At 33.3% G+C, this 22,523-nt stretch overlaps 2 protein-coding genes and 1 long non-coding RNA gene across 8 annotated transcripts; 1 reads left to right on the top strand and 2 right to left on the bottom strand.

Annotated features, from left to right (window-relative positions):
* The first annotated feature begins 2,218 nt into the window (after positions 1-2,218).
* LOC105790576 (carotenoid 9,10(9',10')-cleavage dioxygenase 1) lies at positions 2,219-6,443 on the top strand. The gene is made up of 14 exons (XM_012618248.2): positions 2,219-2,523; positions 2,665-2,735; positions 2,846-2,860; positions 3,090-3,201; positions 3,445-3,544; positions 4,143-4,205; positions 4,348-4,458; positions 4,542-4,729; positions 4,966-5,104; positions 5,250-5,367; positions 5,447-5,548; positions 5,649-5,900; positions 5,986-6,097; positions 6,200-6,443. Exons 1-14 carry the CDS (start codon positions 2,281-2,283, stop codon positions 6,224-6,226), a joined length of 1,653 nt encoding a protein of 550 aa, XP_012473702.1. The 5' UTR covers positions 2,219-2,280; the 3' UTR covers positions 6,227-6,443.
* LOC105790577 (nuclear transcription factor Y subunit A-7) lies at positions 6,191-9,914 on the bottom strand. 2 transcript variants are annotated; one of them, XM_012618249.2, is made up of 7 exons: positions 9,738-9,914; positions 9,127-9,339; positions 8,700-8,815; positions 8,426-8,497; positions 7,566-7,727; positions 7,063-7,466; positions 6,191-6,966 (listed from the first exon to the last, which is right to left on the bottom strand). In XM_012618249.2, the coding sequence occupies exons 2-6, from the start codon at positions 9,299-9,301 to the stop codon at positions 7,077-7,079; spliced, it is 915 nt and encodes a 304-aa protein (XP_012473703.1). In that variant the 5' UTR covers positions 9,302-9,339; positions 9,738-9,914; the 3' UTR covers positions 6,191-6,966; positions 7,063-7,076. The 2 variants fall into 2 exon arrangements, with proteins under 2 accessions (XP_012473703.1, XP_012473704.1); XM_012618250.2 differs by having other exon boundaries at positions 6,191-6,962.
* Positions 9,915-12,342: 2,428 nt separating this feature from the next.
* Positions 12,343-17,288, bottom strand: LOC105790575 (uncharacterized). Of its 5 annotated transcripts, none has more exons than XR_008198667.1 (5): positions 17,066-17,288; positions 16,602-16,671; positions 14,522-14,685; positions 14,068-14,391; positions 12,343-12,690 (listed from the first exon to the last, which is right to left on the bottom strand). It is a non-coding gene; the product is annotated as an uncharacterized LOC105790575 (long non-coding RNA). The 5 variants fall into 5 exon arrangements; XR_001132521.2 differs by having other exon boundaries at positions 14,068-14,385; XR_001132520.2 differs by having other exon boundaries at positions 14,068-14,219.
* Between the last annotated feature and the right edge of the window lie 5,235 nt (positions 17,289-22,523).

The following is a 22,523-nucleotide window of genomic DNA, read 5'->3' as shown; positions in this document are numbered from 1 at the left end:
AAACTTTTGGAAACCTTTCTTCGATAATGCATTGGAGGAAAGAGCAATGAATGCTTTAGTGTTAGAAATTTATTTTCCATCTTCTTCAACCAATGTTTTTTTTTTCTTCTATTCTTCAAGAAACTCGAGAAAAATGGTGCTTCATCGATTCAATCCACTTTGCCACCATTAGCAACGATTTACAGTTCCTTTCTTCTTTTACTTTTGTTTAAGTTCTATTATTGTTATTTTTATTTTGCTTATTTGAATTTATTGTAGTTTAATTGTTATTAGATTTTGGTTAGTTGGTTAGTATATTTAATAGATAGTTTAAATTTAAAAGATAGAAAACATGCCTCCAAGAACAATAAAGGGAACGAGATCCCAACCAGAACCACCTTCATAGCTGAAGTATGTTCTGATTAAATTTAAATCGAAAGAGACCGAAGCTTTTTTCTTAACCATTCCAGGACGAACGTTCATCCTTGAAAGAGGTTTCAACCCGACTGCATCGCATTGCAAAGAGATATGGGATCTTGTACGCTTTCATTGTTGGATGAATTTCTCTTTAGTCCTGACAACACAGGTCGTTATATCGGTAGTTTTAGAGTTTTACTCCAATTTAAAAAAAAAATTTAAAAATCATGTGTTTGTTAAGAGTAAAATTTTTTTTACTCCATTCGCGATTATTATGTCGTCCCTCATTATAGAAGGGATAAGTTGTCTAATCTGTACCTCAAAAAAATTATTAATATTGACATGGATGTCGTTTTATAATATTTAACAATGCCTAAGGTCTTAATACGGAAGCCTTAAGCCTAAATGAGTCGAGAACTCAACCCTTCATTGTCTTGAATGCTAAAACGCACTATGTAATGGACGTTGGGCCATGGACATTGAGGGTTAGGTAGAAACGTTATGTTGATTTCTTGTGTGAAACATATAGAACTTTGCTAAGTCGAGTCATAAAACAAAAGAGAAAAATACAAAAAGAAAAATGTTGAGTGAATAAAAGCATTGTGAGGGTTAAAAGCATTGTGAGTGAAAGAGTGCAAAATGTAAAAAAGAGCTTAAACGAAATCAAAGTCGAGCTCGGAATGAAAATCTTTCATGTCATAATGTATTAGTGCTTGTTAGTTTTGTATGTTCTAATATTGCACAATATATTCTAAAATTTTGGAGAAATAAGATAGGTGAGAGAAGAAGGCGAGCTTGTAAATTAATTAGGGACGAATAGGAAAAAATGTCATGTAATTAATCATTTTTAGTGCTTGAAACCAATTTGAGATATCTTTTGTTTGAACTCCGAACCATCCTTAAACCTTAGAACGTTACAAGCCTAGAAGACCTTTGGAACCAGAATAATTCACTAACATAATATTTTTTGAATTGCTTGCATTTGTCCGGATGAATGGCCAATTCATTTTAGATATCTATGAGTGATCCATATAATTCATTTTGATGGATAACACTTGTGGATACATTCATTTTAATTGCCTCTATATTTATTAGTACTTTAACTTATTGAACTAATTGTGTTTGCATTAAGAATATCCCAGTTAGCTAGATATCACTCTTAAGTTACATGTGAGTTAGTTCTCATACAAGTTCAATGTTTTGCCACCATGTGAGCTAATTGTCCAATTTAGTTCAAGGGTAGTCTTTTTGCATGTTTTATATGTTTGCTTGAGGACAAGCAAAGAATTAAGTGTAGGGGAGTTTGATATGTCGTAATTTGATATGCCAAATTAGGCTTCCCCGCTATATTTAAGGAGCGTCCTTGTGCTATCCAGCCTTTAAAAATTTAACCCTTTGCTTTTATTTTTAAAAAAATTAATATTTATTTTTATTTAATTTGAAAATTAAATATTAATTGATAACAATATTAATGAATTTTTGTATAATTTAAACTATTCAAAGATTTGATTTAAAAATTAGGTTAATATTGATAAAATATAATCAATTTGAATTAATATTTGATGCATGATGCATCACTAAGTAATTTGAATTCAATTTAGTTATTTTTTTGATTGTGTGATTATTTTGTTCATCAATGGTTAATAGGATTATACACCGCCAAGTTCATCAAGTATAAATCCATTAAAATATAGTAGAAGTTAGATTAAATTTTAAAAGTATGAAGAGTACAAGAACCGATATTAGAAATTAGACCAAAATATAATTTAATCTCTAAAATGACGTGGCCCCCTATATACCAACAAGTACCATCCACTTAGATACAATAATTTATGCACACTTCCCCGGTTTCTCCACCACTATCAGTTTCAGAATAGGAGAGAAATGGCGGAGGACAAGTCGAAGCTGGTGAACGATGACCGCGTGGGAGCTGAAAAGGGAATCCTGGAGGTGAAACCCAGCCCCCAAAAAGGTCTAAAATCGACACTGATTGACTGGTTGGAACAGCTGATAGTTAAGCTTATGTATGATTCTTCTCAGCCTCAACATTATCTATCGGGTAACTTCGGTCCTGCTCCTACCGAAACTCCTCCCACCCATAATCTTCCCGTCAAAGGCCATCTCCCTGTAAGCTGATTTAGCTGAAACTGATTGTTATTTGGATTCACTTAATGAATTAGATAGTTTTACTTTTTGTTTTCCATTGTTTATTATTGTGTGATATTAGTAATATAATATTTTCTGGGAATTTTGTATGTGTTTTTCCAGGAATGTTTGAACGGTGAATTTGTAAGGGTTGGGCCTAACCCCAAGTTTCCTCCTGTTGCTGCATATCACTGGTACGTTTATTTTCAACTCTTCTGTTTTTTTTTTCTTGTGAATTAACTTTCATGGTCATCACTTCTAATTCTTTGTTCTTTTTTTTCTTTGTAATTTCTTTGCCTTCCAGGTTTGACGGAGATGGGTATGTTTGCTTCAATTTAACCATTTATATAGCACTACTTCTTTGCTTTAGTTGCCCACTGGTTCTCTGATTAACTGCTTTATGTATTGCTCCAACTATGTGGATGCTTGTCATAGTGCCAATTCAGATCTTGTTCTTTGCTTCTTACCTTTTACTTGATGTGGTTGCACTTGCATGATATGACAGAATTAACATAATGTAACCTGTTTGTTGATTGTGGAATTTATAGAATGATTCATGGTCTGCGCATCAAAGATGGAAAGGCAACATATGTGTCTCGTTTTGTCAAGACATCGCGTCTTAAACAAGAAGAGTTTTTCGGGGGGTCAAAATTTATGAAGGTATATCTTGCAAGTTGCCTTCTTGACACGAAAGGTTGAAATTATTCATTGTAATGTTAGCTAAGTTGTACCGGCTATGTTTTTATTCCACTAAGCTGCTTCTAAGTAGTGGGGCCTTTTGAAAACTAAACAGCAATGACTGACCTGCAGTTAGAAGCTTTAAGTTCAATTTTAACTGTGTAAAACCTCTGTTGCAAATGCTTGGCATGTCGCTATCCTCTTCTTGAATATGATATTTCTCAGGTTGGAGACCTTAAAGGATTATTTGGATTGCTCATGGTCAATATATATAAGCTGAGAGAAAAGGCTAAAGTGTTAGATTTATCATACGGGAATGGAACAGGTAATTTTGTTGAGTCTGTTTCTGCTAAATGCAAAGATAATGCAATGGATTACATGTGATGTTCCAGGTAATTTTGTTGAGTCTGTTTCTGCTAAATTCAAAGATAATGCAATGGATTACATGTGATGTTCCATTAATACACAGTTGCACAAATTTTTTAGAAAGGATTTTATTGCTTATGCATTTGTGCTTTATCTCTATTGAGTGCTAGTATTTGTATGCTCTGGTGTCTGTTCCATATAGAGAGAGTAAAGATATGGCTGCATGGTTCTAAGATGCCTATGTTATTTCTCCAAACCTTCATAGAAAGGAAATGTTAGTAGAACTTTGAGTGAGTTAGAATGTATTATAGATTACATCTTCATTCTGATCCATTGAGTTGATGTGGTACATTTCCAGATGGGGGCTCCGAAACTTATGTGTCCTTTAATTTATTTCATGATCCTTGGCAGTGGCACATATATCCCTTAAAATGCAATCTGAAAACAATTTCACCCTTTCCATTTTTTTGTTGTTGCTCATCACTGGTAGTTTACCTGTTTTAAAATATTTATCTTATTGATGTGAGACTCTGACCTGCCATATAATAATTGAACAGCTAATACAAATCTCATATATCACCATGGGAAACTTCTGGCACTTCAAGAGGCCGATAAACCTTGTAAGTTTGTCTTCTCTCTTTCAGTTTTCTGTTAAGAAAGAATGGGGGTTTAAGGATGCTAACATTCACATCTATTTTCATTTCTTATTATTTCTTTGATGAAGCTTGGGTACTAAATTGTATTGCCTGTTATAACAAACAGATGTGCTCAAAGTTTTGGAGGATGGAGATCTCCAAACTCTTGGCATGATTGACTATGACAAGCGGTTGGCACATTCCTTCACTGCTCATCCAAAGGTTGATCCAGTCACTGGTGAGACACATTATTTAAAAAGGAGATAAGTTATTAGTTACTGGTGGTGAAACACTTTTGATTTATGATGTTTCTGCATGCAGGTGAGATGTTTACTTTTGGTTATGGACACGAAGGGCCACCTTATATTACATACAGAGTTATTTCAAAAGATGGTTTCATGCACGACCCAGTTCCAATAACAATATCAGAACCAATCATGATGCATGACTTTGCAATTACTGAGAATTATGCAATTTTCTTGGATCTTCCCTTGTATTTTCGACCAAAGGTATGCCACTTTCAATAGAAATTTCTGTTTATTTTTCTATCAGATACCAGCTTTCAAACTCTTGTTGAGGTTGATATGTGACTTGGGTGCCTAAAATGTTCTATGATTTGTCAAGAACTTTTATTTTTGGTGGGTAATTAAGACTATTGATGTACCATAATAGAATTTAGCTTCTGACATCATTGTTGAGAATCATAGTAATTGCATCTTATGATTGTTGACATTTAAATTTTCAGGATATGGTTAAAGACAAGAAGCTGATATACTCATTTGATGCTTCAAAGAAGGCTCGCTTTGGTGTCCTTCCACGATATGCAAAGGATGACCTGCTAATCAGATGGTTTGAGCTTCCTAATTGCTTTATATTCCACAATGGTATTGTATGCATTTTATCATTTTTTTTACTCAATCCTTTATTTATACCTACTTCCAGTTTGGATAAAATTGTTATATGCTTAATATTTATCAAGTACATGGATGGATTAGACACTTAACTGCTTTTATGATGTTCTGTTTCTAGCGAATGCTTGGGAGGAGGGAGACGAAGTTGTTCTGATCACTTGCCGTCTTGAGAACCCAGATCTAGACATGGTCAATGGGGAGGTCAAAGAGAAGCTTGAAAATTTCTCAAATGAGCTGTGAGAACTCTGGCCTCTTATGTGCATATGCAAATGATCTTTGTACAAGGTTGTTTCTCATTTTTATCATTTAAATCAGGTATGAGATGAGGTTCAACATGAAAAGTGGTCTTGCTTCACAGAAGAAACTATCAGCTTCTGCTGTGGATTTCCCCAGGGTGAATGAATACTACACTGGCAGGTACATGATCTAAAAACATACTGTATAATATGCTTACGTTCTTTGATCGAAGTTTATACTTCTGACTTGTCATTTTTTTCCATCTCTTGTGTGAATTTAGAAAACAAAGGTATGTGTATGGAACCATTTTGGACAGCATTGCGAAAGTCAAGGGGATTGTGAAATTTGATCTGCACACGGAACCAGAGGCAGGAAAAGAAAAGATTGAAGTTGGGGGGAATGTTGTTGGGGTGTTTGACTTGGGTCCTGGTAGATTCGGTTCAGAAGCTGTTTTTGTGCCTCGTGAGCCTGGGACCACTTGTGAAGAAGACGATGGCTACTTGATATTCTTTGCACATGATGAAAATACTGGGTATGTCTCTCCCTTACTCTTGCCATACACTATCTGAGTATTTCGTTTGCTCGGTCTTTTCTGACTATTGTTTTCGACTGAACAGAAAATCAGCAGTGAATGTGATTGATGCAAAAACGATGTCAGCAGATCCTGTTGCAGTTGTTGAATTACCCTACAGGGTTCCTTATGGGTTTCATGCTTTCTTTGTGACAGAGGTTAGTATAAGCATAACAAATAATTTAACATCTAGAGATGATAAAATCTTTCTGCTTTTCTAATTTTGTGTGATTTTTTGGCTTTTGCTTCCCGTGGAACAGGAACAACTTAAAGAGCAAGCAAACTAGAAATTGTTGGAGACTTCTATTTTCAGACAAATTAAGAGACAAGACGCATTATATTACCAGCTGACAGCAGTGTTGTTGACAACTGGTTTTTTTTTTTTTCTGTAAGACCAATAATGCTTCTCCTGTATTATATACATTTATAACTGTCTTGGGCATGTAAAAAAAATACCATACTTCTAAAATTTTAGCCAATGGGAAAGGTCTTCATTTGTATAGAGTTCTCGGGGCCAGGGGATGATATTTGGCGCTATTCACGAGCCTCCTCAAAAGGTATCAAGCATGCATTGCATATACCTCCGTTTTCCAGCAGAGCGTTAACCAAAAATCTCCATGCCTCAGATTTGTCTTTTTATCATTTAGACGCGTTTCTCATATAAGAACTAGAAAAATAAGAGGAAAGGAGAGAAGCAACAGCAGGAAGCACTTATACATTATTAAGGCCACACTCATGTAAATGCTAAAACTCTTTAGTCATACGTAAATTCTGCTTCAGTACACAAGTTCTAATATAAGTTGTTTCAAATTATACACTTTTGTAGGTAGCACGATACCACACATTATCTTTCTACAACGGGATCAATAGGAGGAACAGCAGTGTGTGGATAAAACCAAAGACCACATACTTCCTCATATGATAACCCCTTAACCAAACCAAAGCCAAGAATGATTTGCCTGAGAGACGCCACTCTGGGAGGGATTCCGCCACCCAACATCTAAGGGGCAAATACCTCCAGCGCTGCCTATATAAAAAAGACTCCATTAGATACAGAGACATAAAATGGACACGAGTTACCAAACACTAAACATGCAGAGCAATGTGGGATAGAGTCACCCACCTCAAGGAGGAATCTCATTTAATTGAAGGGGCCCCATGTTGTGCCCCATTCCCTTGCACGATATCCCTCTGCTGGCGGAAGTAGTTACCCTTCTCAGCATTATTAGATGATAAGTGGAGTGTACTATTAGCTAAAGGCTGTGCTTTATGCAAATCCTTAACTAGTGACTCATTTCCCTCTTGCTGTCCGTAGAAGGAACTCAAATTTCCAGTACCACTGGAAGATAAGCACTCAAACCCAGATAAGTGAGCTGATTTAGCTGAAATGTTTTCATCTGAATTCATACCCTTTTCTGAGTTAGGACTGGTGATGTGATCATCCAGCTTCTTTTTATTCAGAAAACGACCTCCACTACCCCTAGCCCTTCTCATAGCATGCAGATGCCGTGATTCATGAAGGTATGGCTGTAGTCAATGCCAACACAATTTCAGTCCTGAGCCTCTCCAATTATACATTTCTTCCAACCACAAAGAAAAAGAAAAGCCTAAAAGTACCATTTCTACCTTTCTAACTTTAATGACTTTCTTTTCAAGCTCAGCCTTGGCACGTATTTGTCTTCGCCTTAAAATTCCATGATATTGCTTTGCATTTACATAAACAGGCTCCTCTTCCATTTGAAGAGGCAAAGGCATTCTAGCATGATGCATTCCATATAGTGGTGACACCTAGCACATCATAGTTGGAGTTATCCGAAATGTGGACATCACAAATTTAGGTAGAAAGAGAATGCAATAAGTTCATTGGTTCCATGTGGAGTAATGTGGAGTAATGTGATACATACAGACATCTATTAAACCTTCGAAATGATAAGTTCATCAACCTACATCCCCAATAGTGAAAACACGTGAAACTCATTTGAAGATAATTAGATGCAATAACTCCCTAAAACGAGAGCTTTTATGTCAATGACCAACAATAATTATGCCAAAAACAGTTCAGATAAATTAAAAGAAAGAGGAAGGGTAGATGATAGTCACATAAATTAGATGGTAAAGTTGCTCTTCGACAATTACACACAATTTGTGAAACAATTAGCAAATAAAGTTTGAACTATTAGTGAACAAGGTCGCTTTGCTTCCAAGAAAAGCAAGAAGAGGGTGAACTCATTTGCTTGAAATTCTAAGTATTATTTTTGAAACACTGTAACAACTTTACATGGAGCAAATGAGCCATGATCCTAAGTAGGAGCATCACCAATGCAAAAGCTTTTGTTAAAGTATACAAAGTGATCTAATGAATTCTAGGGCAAAAGGATACAAGATATTCTAATAATCAGATGCCTCTATCTACTACAAAATAATAGTCGATAAATTGTCTTTTCCTGCTATCCAATACAACTCAAAACAAGAGACTCAGATCATACCATTATTTGTGGCCCATATGAAGCCAGTATTCCACTGTACTGCAAATCTGAACAGGGGTAAGATTTCAAGACCTGAAAGGTTTGAAGCAAAATTTCTTCCGCAGTCAAAGTGAGACTCAATATGAAGTCATAGAAATTTAAAGAATAAAAAAGTAGTTTGACAGCTAAAATACATGGATGGATGCATGTCAGTGCAAGCTCGTGACCGCTTCTATAGGTATGGTATGTAAATGTGTGAATGGGTTTGTTTGAGTAAGAGAGAGAGAGGACTTACAATTGAGTGGCCAGCTAGTTCCATTTGGGAATTTGGTTCAAGGTGTTCAACCAATGTGAGGGGGGCTGCAGAAGGGACATGCTTGAGATATTGTTCATCATGTCCATTTCGCCCATCTGATCCAGAAACAAAGAATACATCAAATGTAATGAGTACATGGTATGCATCAATTTTTATACAAGGAGCAGATATATCACATTTCACTAGTTATTATTGTCACATGGCACTACGTAAGAAATTGAGACAGATAGTATAAAGTTATTAAGACCACTAAAAACGACGAGCCATCGATACCAAATTACATAATTCACTAGGTCCCAAACTGATGTCTTGTTAGCATAAAAAAAGAAGAAGCATTCCATCTTTAACTATTACGAGAAATCCGAGTAGTGATCCTACACTAATCAGATTCTCTTAACTGGATTACCTCCATCTGCTGTTGGACCATTTTTTTTCTCTGCAGAGGGTGACTTTGAAGCAGCTTCACCTAAGAGGTCAATCCCTACTGCTTTCCACCAGGGCTCTGAGTAGGCAGTTGAGTTCAACACACTTTGAGCACCATGGTGCATCCGTTGATCTTCATTCCGCGGTTTTGCTGGCATTATTCACTACTTTACTCTGGGAATCAGAAGCCCAGCCCCTTAAAAAAACAGAGAAACGGACACAAGAAATGAACAAATACAATTTAGAGACCTAATTAGCAAAACAGAGAAACAGAGTGATTTGAAGTCCAGCTGAACTTAATACAACTAAGTAATTAGATTTCTAATTTTGCATTTTGGGCACGTCTAATTCTAGCCCCCCATAAATCGTGTCAATATTCTTTCCTCCAATTTTCTCATAAACCAAAGACGAAACTCACATAACATCAAAGAAGAAAAAGAAAATTGACGAGTTGAGTGATTAAAAACCCCAAAGTAATGGTCATCGAAATATTGGATCAAATCTAGGGGAAAAAAAAGAAAAGAAGAAAGATCATTTCGAGAGGAAAAAAGTTGAAAAAGAAAAAGAATTTTTGGATAAATGCAGAGGACTTACTGTAGGAAAAGCATAGAAGGAAGAATGGCTGAAAGGATTTGATTTTGAGAAGCAAAGATCACAGAGATTGGTCCATTTTGCGCTTTATCTATGCAACCTTAACAGAGACATGGCGACAGGCATTGATTTTCTTTTTTAATGGGTAGGCGGCATTCAAAGTTTTTTTTTTCTTTTTCTAATTCTGCAGCACGTTCAATTTTTTCACGTTGGTTGGTTTGCATAGAGGATTGGTTGCGGTGCGGTGCGGTGCGTTTAACTTATTTTTTATCTCACGTTACAGTATCTAATATCACTGCTATCACTATTTTTATACTAACCATAGGTAAACGCATCGTCCATCTAAACTCACCCTCAATTTGATTGATATGTAAAGGTGTGATTTTATTAATTTATGTATTTTAGAAAAATTAAAAAATTAATTAATTTTTTATATTTGGTTTTAAATTATATTATTTTTTGATATTTTTCAAAAGAGTTCATTTCGTTTTATTTTATCAAAATATAAATGTAGTACTTTTGCATTTTTATTTATTCAAAGTTATATTGTATTTTTCATAATTTACGATTTAATTATAAATTTTAAAACGATTAATATTTATAAACCATAAAATAATTAAGAAAAATACATGAATAATAAAAAAAATATCTTATTCGAGTGACATGTATCTATACCTAAACCTAACAGTGCAAAATAGATTTGGTTGTGGAAAATTACGAAAAGAAAACAAATTGAAGATCAAACTCAAATGTGTTGGATTGGTATTATGGATAAGCGATTAAGCACGTAGTGAAAGTTCCAACTTACAACAAGCCGCCGTCCCACTAATATTCATCACTTAAATCTATAACATTTTTATTACTTAATCCAATCCAACCAAACTGACCTTTATATGCCTACATTTTATACCACTTCATAATATCGAATATATATATATATATATATATAATTTTGATTAATTAACTTCAATTAAAATAAATTAATTGAGAATTTCTAAAGGGAAAATTCTCTTTCTAAACCCAAAATTTTCAATTTGTTGTTAAATCCACGGAAAGTCAAATGGTTTCTACAGGGAATAAACTAATAATGAAAATGGCTATCGGCCAGCACCACCATTTTTGTATTACATGAATAAAATATATAGGCAAGCTGAATGACCGGCAAAAATTCCCCCTTCTTGATGGTAATCATTACGAGACACATGGATTGATCCAAACTTAATATTTAAAAATTATTTTCATTTAAATATCATTTTCATTTAAATATCATTTTCGTTTGGGTTTAAGGATAGCGCCCCCCATTAACATTCTATACCTATCATCACCCTCTATATTATATTTATTTTTTAATCAAATTTTTAAATATTTTATTTGAATGTCTCTCACGTCTTTTCGTATGAACACCTCTTGCAACCATGAAGAAGATATCATCGTGATGCCACTAAGAATGTTTACTACATCAAATCCAATCTTACTAATGTTTCAAACTTTCCAAGGTAACCAATTTCGAAAACAGTTATATTTGGGCCATACTCTAATTTTGGTCTAAATTTAACAATACTAAAGATGCAATCATAAGATTAATGGCACGTTTGGTTCTCTGTATTGAATTAGAGGTGTATTGGATTAGAGGTGTAATGGAATAGAGGTGTAATATAATAGCAAATCAATTGTTTGGTTGAATGTAATGAAATAGAGGCGTAATAGTAATCTTGTGTTTGGTTGAATGGAATAGAGGTGTAATAGCATAATGGAAAAAACTAAAATGATTAGAATACCCTTAGCATAAATTTATTTTCGTAAATGATTATTGTTATTGTTATTTAAATTTTAATAAGATTATTATTATCAATAATAAATAATTTAATCATATTTAAATATAATAATTATTAAATATATTAAGTATATTATAATTAAAATATATAATTTAATAAAATTCTTAATAATTAATATTCTTATATGAATTTACTCAAATCATAATATATGATACTATAAAAGATAATTTGAAATGATTAATATTAAATATATTTTAATTAAAATATATGATTTAATAAAATTTAAAATAATTATAACTAATAAATTATCTTATATGAATTTGTATAATTTAAAATAATTATTATTACATATAATTTAAAATAATTATTATTAAATATAATTTAATAAAATATATAATTTAATCTAAAGTTTGAATGTGTATTTACCTAACAAAAATCAACGAACTCTCGTGTAACTATAACCTAATAATATATGATGTATAATTAATATTTCGTGACTAATTAATAGCATAGAGATAAATATAGTAATGAAGAATTTATAGTATACGATTAAAATGCTAATAATTTATAGTAGACAATTAAAATATTATAAATAAAATAATAGTAAATGATATATAAGATAAATTAACATATAAATAATTCATATATTTAGAAGGAATAAAGATAAATTTAGTGTGATAAAATACAACATTACTTTGAAATCAAGGTTGCGAATTAGTTTTCGTGCAAGCTTTTCCAAATGCTATATTAATGATATTGAACAAGTAGTAATGTAAAGCTCTTTTCTTATATCCTTCAAATACTTCAACTGATTTTTTCTTATATCCTTCAAATACTTCAACTGATTTCTCCATTTATCAGCAAAATAAAAGTCATCCTAATCAGCAAAACAACTTCCAAATATAGCTTTTGATCCAGTCATCCTCATAAACAAACAAGTCAACCCCCTATTACAAGCCTCAGTTCCCAATAGGCAATAGGAGAAAAACAAGATTCCATTGGCAACATAATTCCAAAATATATAAACATGCATTTAAAAACTTTTAGATCAAACATCAAATTTACTGGCAATGTTGCAACAAAGCTGCTTCACCGCTTCAAAGTTGTTATCGTCAAGGGAGAAACTTCTCAGTCTATCAACCATGGCATCCTAAGTAACTTGATCAAATTGGTACCTATTCCTGAACAACAAGTAGCCCCCACATTCCCACACAGAGCATCTTTAAATAACAAAACATGGATGTTACAATTGTAAATAGATGATGCATGCAATGCATTACGTTAAGAGCAACTGATGTAGAAGCAGAATTGATCAGACCAATACCACAAATCTGTTTGATCTTTCAACGTTTTTTAGTGGATAGGATAACTAGAATAAATGTTTCTATATGCTACAGAAGAGAGAGGAGGGGTGAGGGATAGTCAGATCTCGGTAAGATGCAAGTTTATAGTTGTTTCAATAGATGGTGACTTACAACCGAGATTCAAATCTCCAATAACTATAATCAAATGACTCAACATAGTCATATAGGGAGAAAGAATACAAAAACAGCAAAAAGCAATGCTAGCATGCAACTGATCCAAATGGCTATCTATACAAAGGCACAGAAAATATTATTTGTGATGCAGAAAAGCAAAGGCTATTATCAAATGTTTGAATAAATTGTATCAAGTCGAGGGTGACTCCTAGAGTTCAGGAGATGAGCCCTTGCTGCCAATGCAAGAAAAGTAAGTTGGAATGGAAGGTTTGCCTACTTCTCTGCCAAGAAATAATCCAAACAAAAGTCATAGGTGGTTTTCAACCACATCAGATCAGGACTAACTAATCTTTAGATACCAAACATTAGTTGATCAGATAACAAGCAGAGTGGTTCAACAGAAAATCCCATATTCCCCTTACTGACTCTTCATTTTTTTTATAATATAATCCTACAAAGTTATGGAAAAACATAAAAGAAATCATTGAATAAATTCGTATCAAACACATTCGAAATCATTCCTAAGTTCAGAAAACGTAGCCTTTATTATAAACAAAAAAAAAATCAGAAATTAGTTGAAAGTAGCAAATAATGAAGGATTTACGGTAAAAAGTTTGGTGAGAAAAGGTCCTGAAATGGTTAGAGAAGTATTCATTACTACTTCAACAACCAGCCACCAAATTTCATTATTATTATTATTTTACAAACAGAGCCCTGTTAGATGCTAATTTTAATTGCATAATTGCATTAAAAGCTTGTTAGCTTTACATTTCATTTGGTAAACTATGTTACATTGTGTTCTAATGTTTGATTTTGTATGGATTGAGGTTCAGTATATAATTATTCCACTAACCCCCCTCCCAACCTACCCATGGAAACGAAGATAAAAAAATAAACTTACAAAAGCAGCAAATTCTGAAAATAGAATAAATAATTTAAAGAAAATGGAAGGAAAAAAACTGCAAAATTCAGTAAAAAAATAGAACAGATTAGAAATCCCAGGAAGAAGAGAAACCAGGCAATTTAAACAAGGAAAAATTACTAATACCATGAAAGAGTCTATAAAGATGGAAAACTAACCAGGAAATAAGGCAGGGAAATGATTTGTTTGATAACAAGCCATTGAAGAGCATAGCCAAAAAACCCAAAGAAAGCAGCCATGAACATCACAACCCACAAAGGGAAATACAGTAAAAACACCCCAGAACACTAGCCAAATGCTTTCCCCATATCTGAAGCAACGGACAAATAGTTAAGCTGCAGTTGAGATATCCCAAGAACTGATTTCAATGTGGAAGAATATGATGAGAAATCAAAGTTGGTCCCTGTAAATGCTTGTATCCATATAGTTGCTACTAATATCATCCATTTTCTTGATTGCACGGCCATTGTCAAAAGCTTCAACTTCCCAGAAAAGGAGAAGGAGAGAGAGGAAGGAAGAAGAAACTTGGGTGAATGAATTATATGGCTAATTATTGTGCTGTCATGGCTTGTTTCTGGAGAAAAGTTCAGGGTAGGAGAAACAAAGGCTTACCAACAGTGCTTTCCTTGTGCGTCGGTGTGTATATTGCTGGAGAGTATTATGGGCAGAGAGACAGAGGGAGCAAATCGGCAGAAACAAGGAAGGAACAGAAGATGGAAAGGGGAAGCGTCGATCGGGAGGGTAAACAGGGTATAAAACTTGAAGCAGCACCTAAACTGAGCAAAAGAAAGAGATTAGGAATCGGTGGATTTTGGGGATTAAGTCAGTAATGGATTAGACCCGTAATAGCAATACCTTGAACCAAACAAAGGATTAAAGGGGGATTAAGTGGGACCCACCGATTAGGGCTGTATTGGCTATGCCAATACACCCAACCAAACATGCTGTAAGGGTCTACCCCAAGCCCTTATTCATCTATAAATATCTCTTTTTAATAAAGAGAAAGGAACAAGACCAAATGCATAACCTATACTCTACACATATAATTCTAAATCACTAATTTTAGAGACTTTTCACACTATCTACGATATGAATCACCTCCATCCCAGTCATTCTTTACATCTCTTATGATGTAAAGTATTACCTTTGTATCGTCCAACACCTTAATAACTTTATTATTATAACAAAACTCAAAATAGATACAAAATCTCAATTTTACCATTTCAAAATCTTATTTAACTTCTACATTTTTTTTTATATAAATGTGCTTTGATATAAGTTTTTTTTTCACATTTATTTAGAAAACACAAAATAGATAACTCGATTGGACTCATACTAACACCTAGACACAATTGTCAACTGATACTAGAGTCGTTCATGGGTCGAGTCAAGTCAGGTTGAGGCCCAACTAAAAAAATTTAAGTCCAAACTCATTTTCTAGCCGACTTGTCGAAAAAGTTGTTTCACAATTCAAAATTTAATAAAATATTTTTAATTTATATTTTTTATAATTAAATTTAAATAATAATAAAAATATTACTTAAATTGGACCTGGCTCGAGATGCAAAAATTTTTATTTAAGCCCGGTCTGAGCTAGGCAAACTACTTTACCCTTGCATTGATCTAACTAGCACCAACAATGACACGTTTGATACACATACAACATATCATACTTAGGACATAATGATGGGGCCCATCCTTTTCAGGTCTTGCCACGTCTTCATCATTTTTATTAGGGTAAAATACAAGGGATTTTTTATCCAAATAATATTAAAAAACAATTAATTATGAAAAAGATATAGAAAATAGAATAATTACAAAAATAGGCATTTGTTACAGTGTTCTGACGGGCCGCTTGAGATATTGGCGGCATTAGACTAAAATGTGATGATCTAAAAACTCTAGGGACCTTATATGAAATTTTCCTTTTTAATTGGTAGCTAAAAAGACGCTTGAAGGGTGCTGCCTGACAGGCACTAAATTTTAGAAGGGTAAATTGCACCCTAAACCCCTTATTTATTATTAATTTTTATTCTCCTTTAACACCAAAAATAGATTGACCTCTTATCAATTAGTCTAAAATATTTTTCTACCAAAAAGTATTTTGTAAGTAAGCTAGTTCCAACTCGAAATAAATTTTATTTATTTTTCAAAAATATTTTATTGTTCAAATTATATTTGACATAACAGTTAACAGTATTTATAGTAGTTTTCTTTTACTCTCATTATATTTGGAAACTATAAATTTAACTAATAATTATAATTTGTACATAATAAAATTTTTCTAAAGCTTTTACAATTATAATTTTATACTATGTTCGTAAATCAAATTGATAATAAAATTATAAATATTTTTTAAAATAAATAAAATTTATTTCCAGTAGGAATCAACTTACTTACAAAAATACTTTTTGGTAGAAAAACTTTTTAGACTAATTAATAAGAGGCCAACTTATTTTTTGTGTTAACAGAGGATAAAAAATAATAATTGTGAAGCCCATATTTTGCCCAACCCAATACCCAAACTTAATTCAAATTAACCTAGACCAAAACCCGAAGCCCAACAAAATAAACCCAAAACCCATTACAACCAAATCAAGCCCAAACATTTAAAAAAAATGATGAATGACCCAAACCCAATAAAAAGAACTAGGGTTTCAGAACCCTAGCCCATGCTTCTCATGCGCCGTACCTAATCCCTAATGCCGTGCACTGACCCCAACTGCCACCACCTGCTCCGCCGCTCTTCTACCCACTTGTGCCTGCAACGAAATGACAAGCAAGAAATAAGATAAAAAAAATCATGTAAAAATGGCTATAAAGCCAAGAATAAAATGCTTGTAAAAAAGGGGGGGTTTTTTTAAGAGACACATATTAGAAATCAAACGGAAAGTTAGAGATTTCAAAAGGTTGAAACATCAACGTTCTGGTTAGTTTTCTTTTTTTCTTACTGTTATTATTGTTCTTTTTATAAGTTTATTTTTCTTTTCAAACAAAAGCTTATATTAAACAAAAACAAAAAAAAGGATTCAAGAAGAAAAAAAGAGACTCAAAAAACTAAAGGTGTTTTCCTTTTTTATATTCATTTTTGTTTTTTATATTTATTTTTATTTCGAAATACTAAATAAAAATAAAAAAAGGAAAGATTTTTTTTACCTTCATTGGTGGTGCCGGAGTGCTCGGGGAAGCCAAGGGAGTGTGTCGGAAGAAAAAAAGATTTTTTTTATTTATTTTTCGGCCACCGCGGACGGCGGCGCCATCGCCGGTGACCGGCGGCCGGCGCGGTGGCCGACGGCCGGACTTTAGACCAGAAATCGGATTGCCCAAAAGGGATTGAGAGAGTTTTTGAGTTTCCTTTTTTAAGAAAAGTGAAGAAAATGAGAAATCTGAAAAAAATTTGGTTTTTATAGCGCCTGGAAACGACGCCGTTTTGGCCAGCTTCATCTGGCCTCAAAACGACGTCGTTTTACCCCATAACCCGCGCATCGACCCGACCCAACTCAGGGGATCCCTGTGTTTTCTATCAAAAGGGGTTATTTGCGCTTCAGGCCCTTCCGCATTTTCGGTCTGTTTCAATTTGGACCATTTGTCTTTTTTTCTTCTCTTTTAATTTGGACCACGGATTTGTCCCCTTTTTTAATTTGATCCTCAATTAGTTGGACCCCTGGGAAAGGGATGCGTGGCCTGAAAATTGGGTTTATTACCCATTTGGCCCTCCGTCTTTTCGCGCCCTTCTATTATGGTCCTTCTTTGTTTATTTTATTATAGTTTTGTCCTTTAAATTTTGTTTTATTCTGAATTAGCCCCTTTTTTGTTATTTTTAGTATCTTATTAATTAATCTACTTATTACCATGCTTGTATTTTTCCTTTTTATATTTAGTCCTTATTATATTATTATATTTTACTATTAGCTTTGTGTTATTGTTATTTTATATTTCTATTTATATTTATTTATTAAAATATGTTTGTTTTATTATATGTTATCATTATGCAAGTGCTTATATCTTTTGTGTTCTTTTTAACTATAGATTATTTATTATTCTATTAATAATAATAATATAATTATTATTTATTCTTTTATATCTTTTAGTTTTAAATTTTATTATATATGTACATTAGATATTTTTATAAATTTTGTTATTGTTATTATTGTTGTATTTGATGTTTATTTGTTTATACGTTTGTTATTATCTTGGGAAATATTTTAGTTTTATTCGTCTCTTTGCATGTTGTTGTATGTAATTCATTTGTCTTTTTTAGTATTGTTATTTTTATTGTGGTTGTTTGTCCATATCATCATGTTCATTATTTTCGTTTACTAATGTGACACTTATGCATATATCGAGTTTAGCATTACATCAATTTTACCTAAATTTTTTAAAAGGGAAATTTTTGAAAATAAGAGCAATACTCGGTATTTGAGATTTTTAAGAGGATCGAGCCTTAACGTATTGGGTTCCGATTTCTTTCGTTGAGTCTAAATTCTCGAGAATGTTCTTTTAATCGAAAACATGAATAAAAGCTCATTATCCAGAATTCAATATGTTGTGTCCTAACGCATTGGATGTGACACGTTGTTTTTTTTCGAGATGAGGATTTTCTTAAAAATAACCAAGGCAATATTCAATGTTCGGAATGTTGAGAAATTGTGCCCTAACGTATTGGGTTGCAATTTTCTCATCTGACTTGAACAATTGAATATCCTTTTTTTTTTAAAATTTTATCGTAGGATTTTTTTAATACAAGCATCCTATTTTATACAAGTCATTTTAAAACAAAGGATCGTAATTTAAATTTCTTCAAAGTTATTAATTTTCGACATTAAGACATTAAGTAATCAACTAGGTACCAATTTTGGGCGTATCGGGGGTGCTAATCCTTCCCCGTGCGTAATCGACTCCCGAACCCGTTTTTCTGAATTTCGTGGACCAAACTTGTTGTTTTAATAAAATCAAACCGTTTATTAAAAACAACCGCTTTTCGAGGTGATCCAATCACACCTCATAAAAAAAGGGATTGGTGGCGACTCTCGTTTCATTTTTCAAAACCCAAGTCGACCCCGTTTTCATCCAAAAAATGGTGTCAACAGCACAGCTGTAAGACCCAAATTTTGACCCGGGCCAAATAGGCCCAATAACTAAACCTAAGCCCAACTACCCCAAACCAAACAAAATTTCAACACCAAATCAAGGAAAAGAAGAAACCCTAGCCACCTAGGTCTTGACCTCCAGTATGCAAGTCACGACCACCGCCTTTCCGACACCACCCACCGCCACCAACTCGCCCACTTGCTGTCAATCACCGCAAAATGGAGCAAACACGCAAGAACAACAGAAACGCAAGAGAAATAGTAAAATAACATGTAACTTAGGCTATAAAAAGCCAAATGTCTTCATTGTAAAATGGGGGTTTTCTAAAAAAGAGGAAATCAAGAAAAAAAGCAATAAAAGGTCACTCTTTTTATTTTTGTCTCGTTTTTTATTTTTATTTATTTCAAATACAAAATAAAACAAGAAATGAGGCATTTTACCCTTTTTACCGACGTCTGAGCGATCAGAGGACGAGGAGACCATTCAATGGAAAAAGGAGACTTTTGGTCTCCACAAGACGGCAGCACGATCTTGCGGCGATCGATGGCCAAGCAAATTATTATATGGGACCTTAGGCCGGAGTTTGACCGAAAGAGGGAGGGAGAGAACTTTTAAGTTTTTTTACGAAATAACAAGGCAAATGAATTTTTTTCTAGAAAATTGGCCTAAATAGGCTTCCAAAACGACGTCGTTTTGGGCGACTTTCTCGAGCACCAAAATGGCGTGTTTTGCTCTTGACCGGATTTCAACCCGACCACTTTGAAGGATCCACGTGTTTTCAACGGAAGGGCTAATTGCACCTTTATCCTTCCGCTTTTTAATGGTTTTATAATCAAGTCTTTTATCATTTTTAATTTGGCCTCGGTTTTTGCGCTTATTCCAATTTGGTCCTGAACGAAATGATGCGCTAAAGTTTAGGAATATTTGCTCAATCAGCCCTCCATTCTTTGGGCGCATTCTATTTCAGTCCCTGGCCACTCCTTTCTTATTTTATTTGCGATTTTCACCCCCATATTTCTGTTTTAAGTTCAAATCAGTCCTTTTTCGTTACTTTGGTTAATTTATTATTAAAATTGACAAATTTGATGTTATTATTATAATAATAATAATAATTATTATTATTATATTTTCCTTTATGTATATATATTTACGCTACTATTATTATACTATTAGTTCCTCCTTATTATTGTTATATTTTTATTTATATTTACTTATTTAAATTTTAAATAAACTTGTCCTATTATATTACTATTATATAACTATTTATATATCTTTGCACCTTATTTTATATATATGTTTTCTATACCTTATATATACATATAAATATATATATATTTATATACATATTCTTAATTTTCATATATATATACACGTAATTCTATACTTTTTATATACTTTTTAATTTGTATATATATACATACTTTCATATATACATGTTTTTATATATTTCTATTATTTTTATAATTCATATATATATCTTTATTTATTTTCTTCATGTATATTTACGCTATTGTTATTTTATCTTGCTTGGTTTATCTGCTTGGTATTTTTATATATTAGTCTCATTACTTATTTATATTTTGTTTTGCTCGTGATTATTTTACTTACATTATCATCATCATTTCATTACACCCATTTTTTAGATTTTAAAAAAGAAATTTTAAAAATATAAGTAATATTCGGTATTTTAGATCTTCAAGAGAATCTAGCCCTAACGTATTGGGTTCCGATTTTCTTCATTGAATCTAAATAATCGGGATTACTCTTTTAAAAATGATGAAAAGCTTGTTATCGAGAATTCAATACGTTGTGTCCTAACGCATTGGATGTGACATGTTGTTTTCTCGAGACGAGGAGTTTTTGAAATAAATGCAATATTCAATGTTTAATATTTTGAGAAATTTTGCCCTAACGTATTGGGTTGCGATTTCTTCATTTGATTTAAACAATGAATATTCTTTTAAACTTTATTACACGATTTTTTTTAAACTCAGGTTTTAAACGATATCGGGAGTTAAGAAAAGATTGTGTCCTAACTTACTGGGCATGATCCCTTTCCTAAACCCGAGATAATAAAATATTTTTTTGAATAAATAAAATTTTGGCATTCATTCGCGTATCGGAAATTCGGGATATTGTGTCCTAACTTACTGGATATGATTCTCTTTCTCGAATAACGTGAAATATTCCCTTTTACTTGGAAATTTTCAACGTTTTAATAAAATGATCGTATTTTTAAAATTCTTCAAAGTTCTCAATTTTCGACATTAAGACATTAAGTAATCAACTAGGTACCAATTTTGGGCGACGAGGTGCTAATCCTTCCTCGTGCGTGACCGAATTCGAACCCGCTTTTTTCTCAATTTCGTGGACCAAACTTGTTGTTTTAATAAAATCAAACCGTTTATTAAAAACAACCACTTTTCGAGGTGATCCAATCACACCTCATAAAAAAGGATTGGTGGCGACTCCCGTTTCATTTTTCAAAACCCAAGTCGACCCCGTTTTTCAATAAAAAAAATGGTGTCAACAGCTTGGCGACTCCACTGGGGATTTTAAATAAGAGAGTCAAGCCATGAGTTGATTATTTCTTGTCTTTTTGTCGAAAGTTGAAAATTTGATTTAAATATACGATCCTCTTATTGCATTTCATTTGTTTTGAGTTATAGTTTTCATCATGTTTTGTATTTTAAATTTTTATATCTTTCTGCATTGCATTGCATGACCGTTGGTCACACCTTCGTAAGTGGGAGTGAGAAGCTAGTCCTTCGTGAGGTTTTCACCTCCGTGCGGGATAGTGGATTGCTTTCGGATACATCCGTATTTATGTCTTCGTGAGATTTTCATCTCCGTGCGACCATAGGGAAATGTATTCCCTGAACCGAACTCGGTCCGTATGAGCCTATAATGGGTGAGGATCGAGGAATCACCGGTTCGGTACCCTTACTCTAGAACCAAACCTCATGTAGTGAACCTTAGAGCCCACCCTAGGTAGAACCACTTGAACCCCTAGTATTCACCCGAATAGGGTTCTATTTATTTTGCTTGCTTGCTTTGTACTAACCTATTTTCCTTTTTGATGATTGCATTGCATTTTTATCATAAAAAGGTGTTGATTCAGATTCGGTTGTTAAATAAAGAGCTTGTCATAAGGAAATGGGTCTTTTGATAAAGTGGAAAATAATACGGTTGCCCGAATATGTTCCGAGAAAACACAACAAAAGATAGATGATAGAGGACAACACAACTATTGCTCTGATGCCCGAGGATTCAAGATGACGAAGATTATTCAAGAACCGCTGAACTTTCTTAAAGATGAGCCAACGAGCATCATGAGGATAAACGAGTAACGAGCCGAGGCCTGGATCAAGCAAAAAGGAGATAAAAGAGAAGTCTCTTTCGAAGAGTTCGTGAGATTCATCTAACACGCGAATGAAGAAAAGGATCGTTGTCTTGGAATATAAGGGCAAGGTCGTATGTATATCCGCTTTATGTAAAGAGATTTGTTTTCTAGTAAAGTTCT

This window comes from Gossypium raimondii, chromosome 8, assembly GCF_025698545.1.
Source record: "Gossypium raimondii isolate GPD5lz chromosome 8, ASM2569854v1, whole genome shotgun sequence".
NCBI classification, from domain to species: Eukaryota; Viridiplantae; Streptophyta; class Magnoliopsida; order Malvales; family Malvaceae; genus Gossypium; species Gossypium raimondii.
This window is presented reverse-complemented; position numbering and strand designations above follow the sequence as displayed.

Excerpts from the sequence above, each read along its gene's own strand:
- LOC105790576 (XM_012618248.2), top strand. The coding sequence starts at position 2,281 with ATGGCGGAGGACAAGTCGAAGCTGGTGAACGATGACCGCGTGGGAGCT. Across the intron at positions 3,545-4,142 it reads ATCATACGGGAATGGAACAG|CTAATACAAATCTCATATAT; the intron begins GTAATTTTGTTG and ends ATAATTGAACAG. Across the intron at positions 6,098-6,199 it reads ATGCTTTCTTTGTGACAGAG|GAACAACTTAAAGAGCAAGC; the intron begins GTTAGTATAAGC and ends CCCGTGGAACAG.
- LOC105790577 (XM_012618249.2), bottom strand. The coding sequence starts at position 9,301 with ATGCCAGCAAAACCGCGGAATGAAGATCAACGGATGCACCATGGTGCT. Across the intron at positions 8,816-9,126 it reads TGGTCCAACAGCAGATGGAG|ATGGGCGAAATGGACATGAT; the intron begins GTAATCCAGTTA and ends TTTCTGGATCAG. Across the intron at positions 7,467-7,565 it reads AAGTCATTAAAGTTAGAAAG|CCATACCTTCATGAATCACG; the intron begins GTAGAAATGGTA and ends CATTGACTACAG.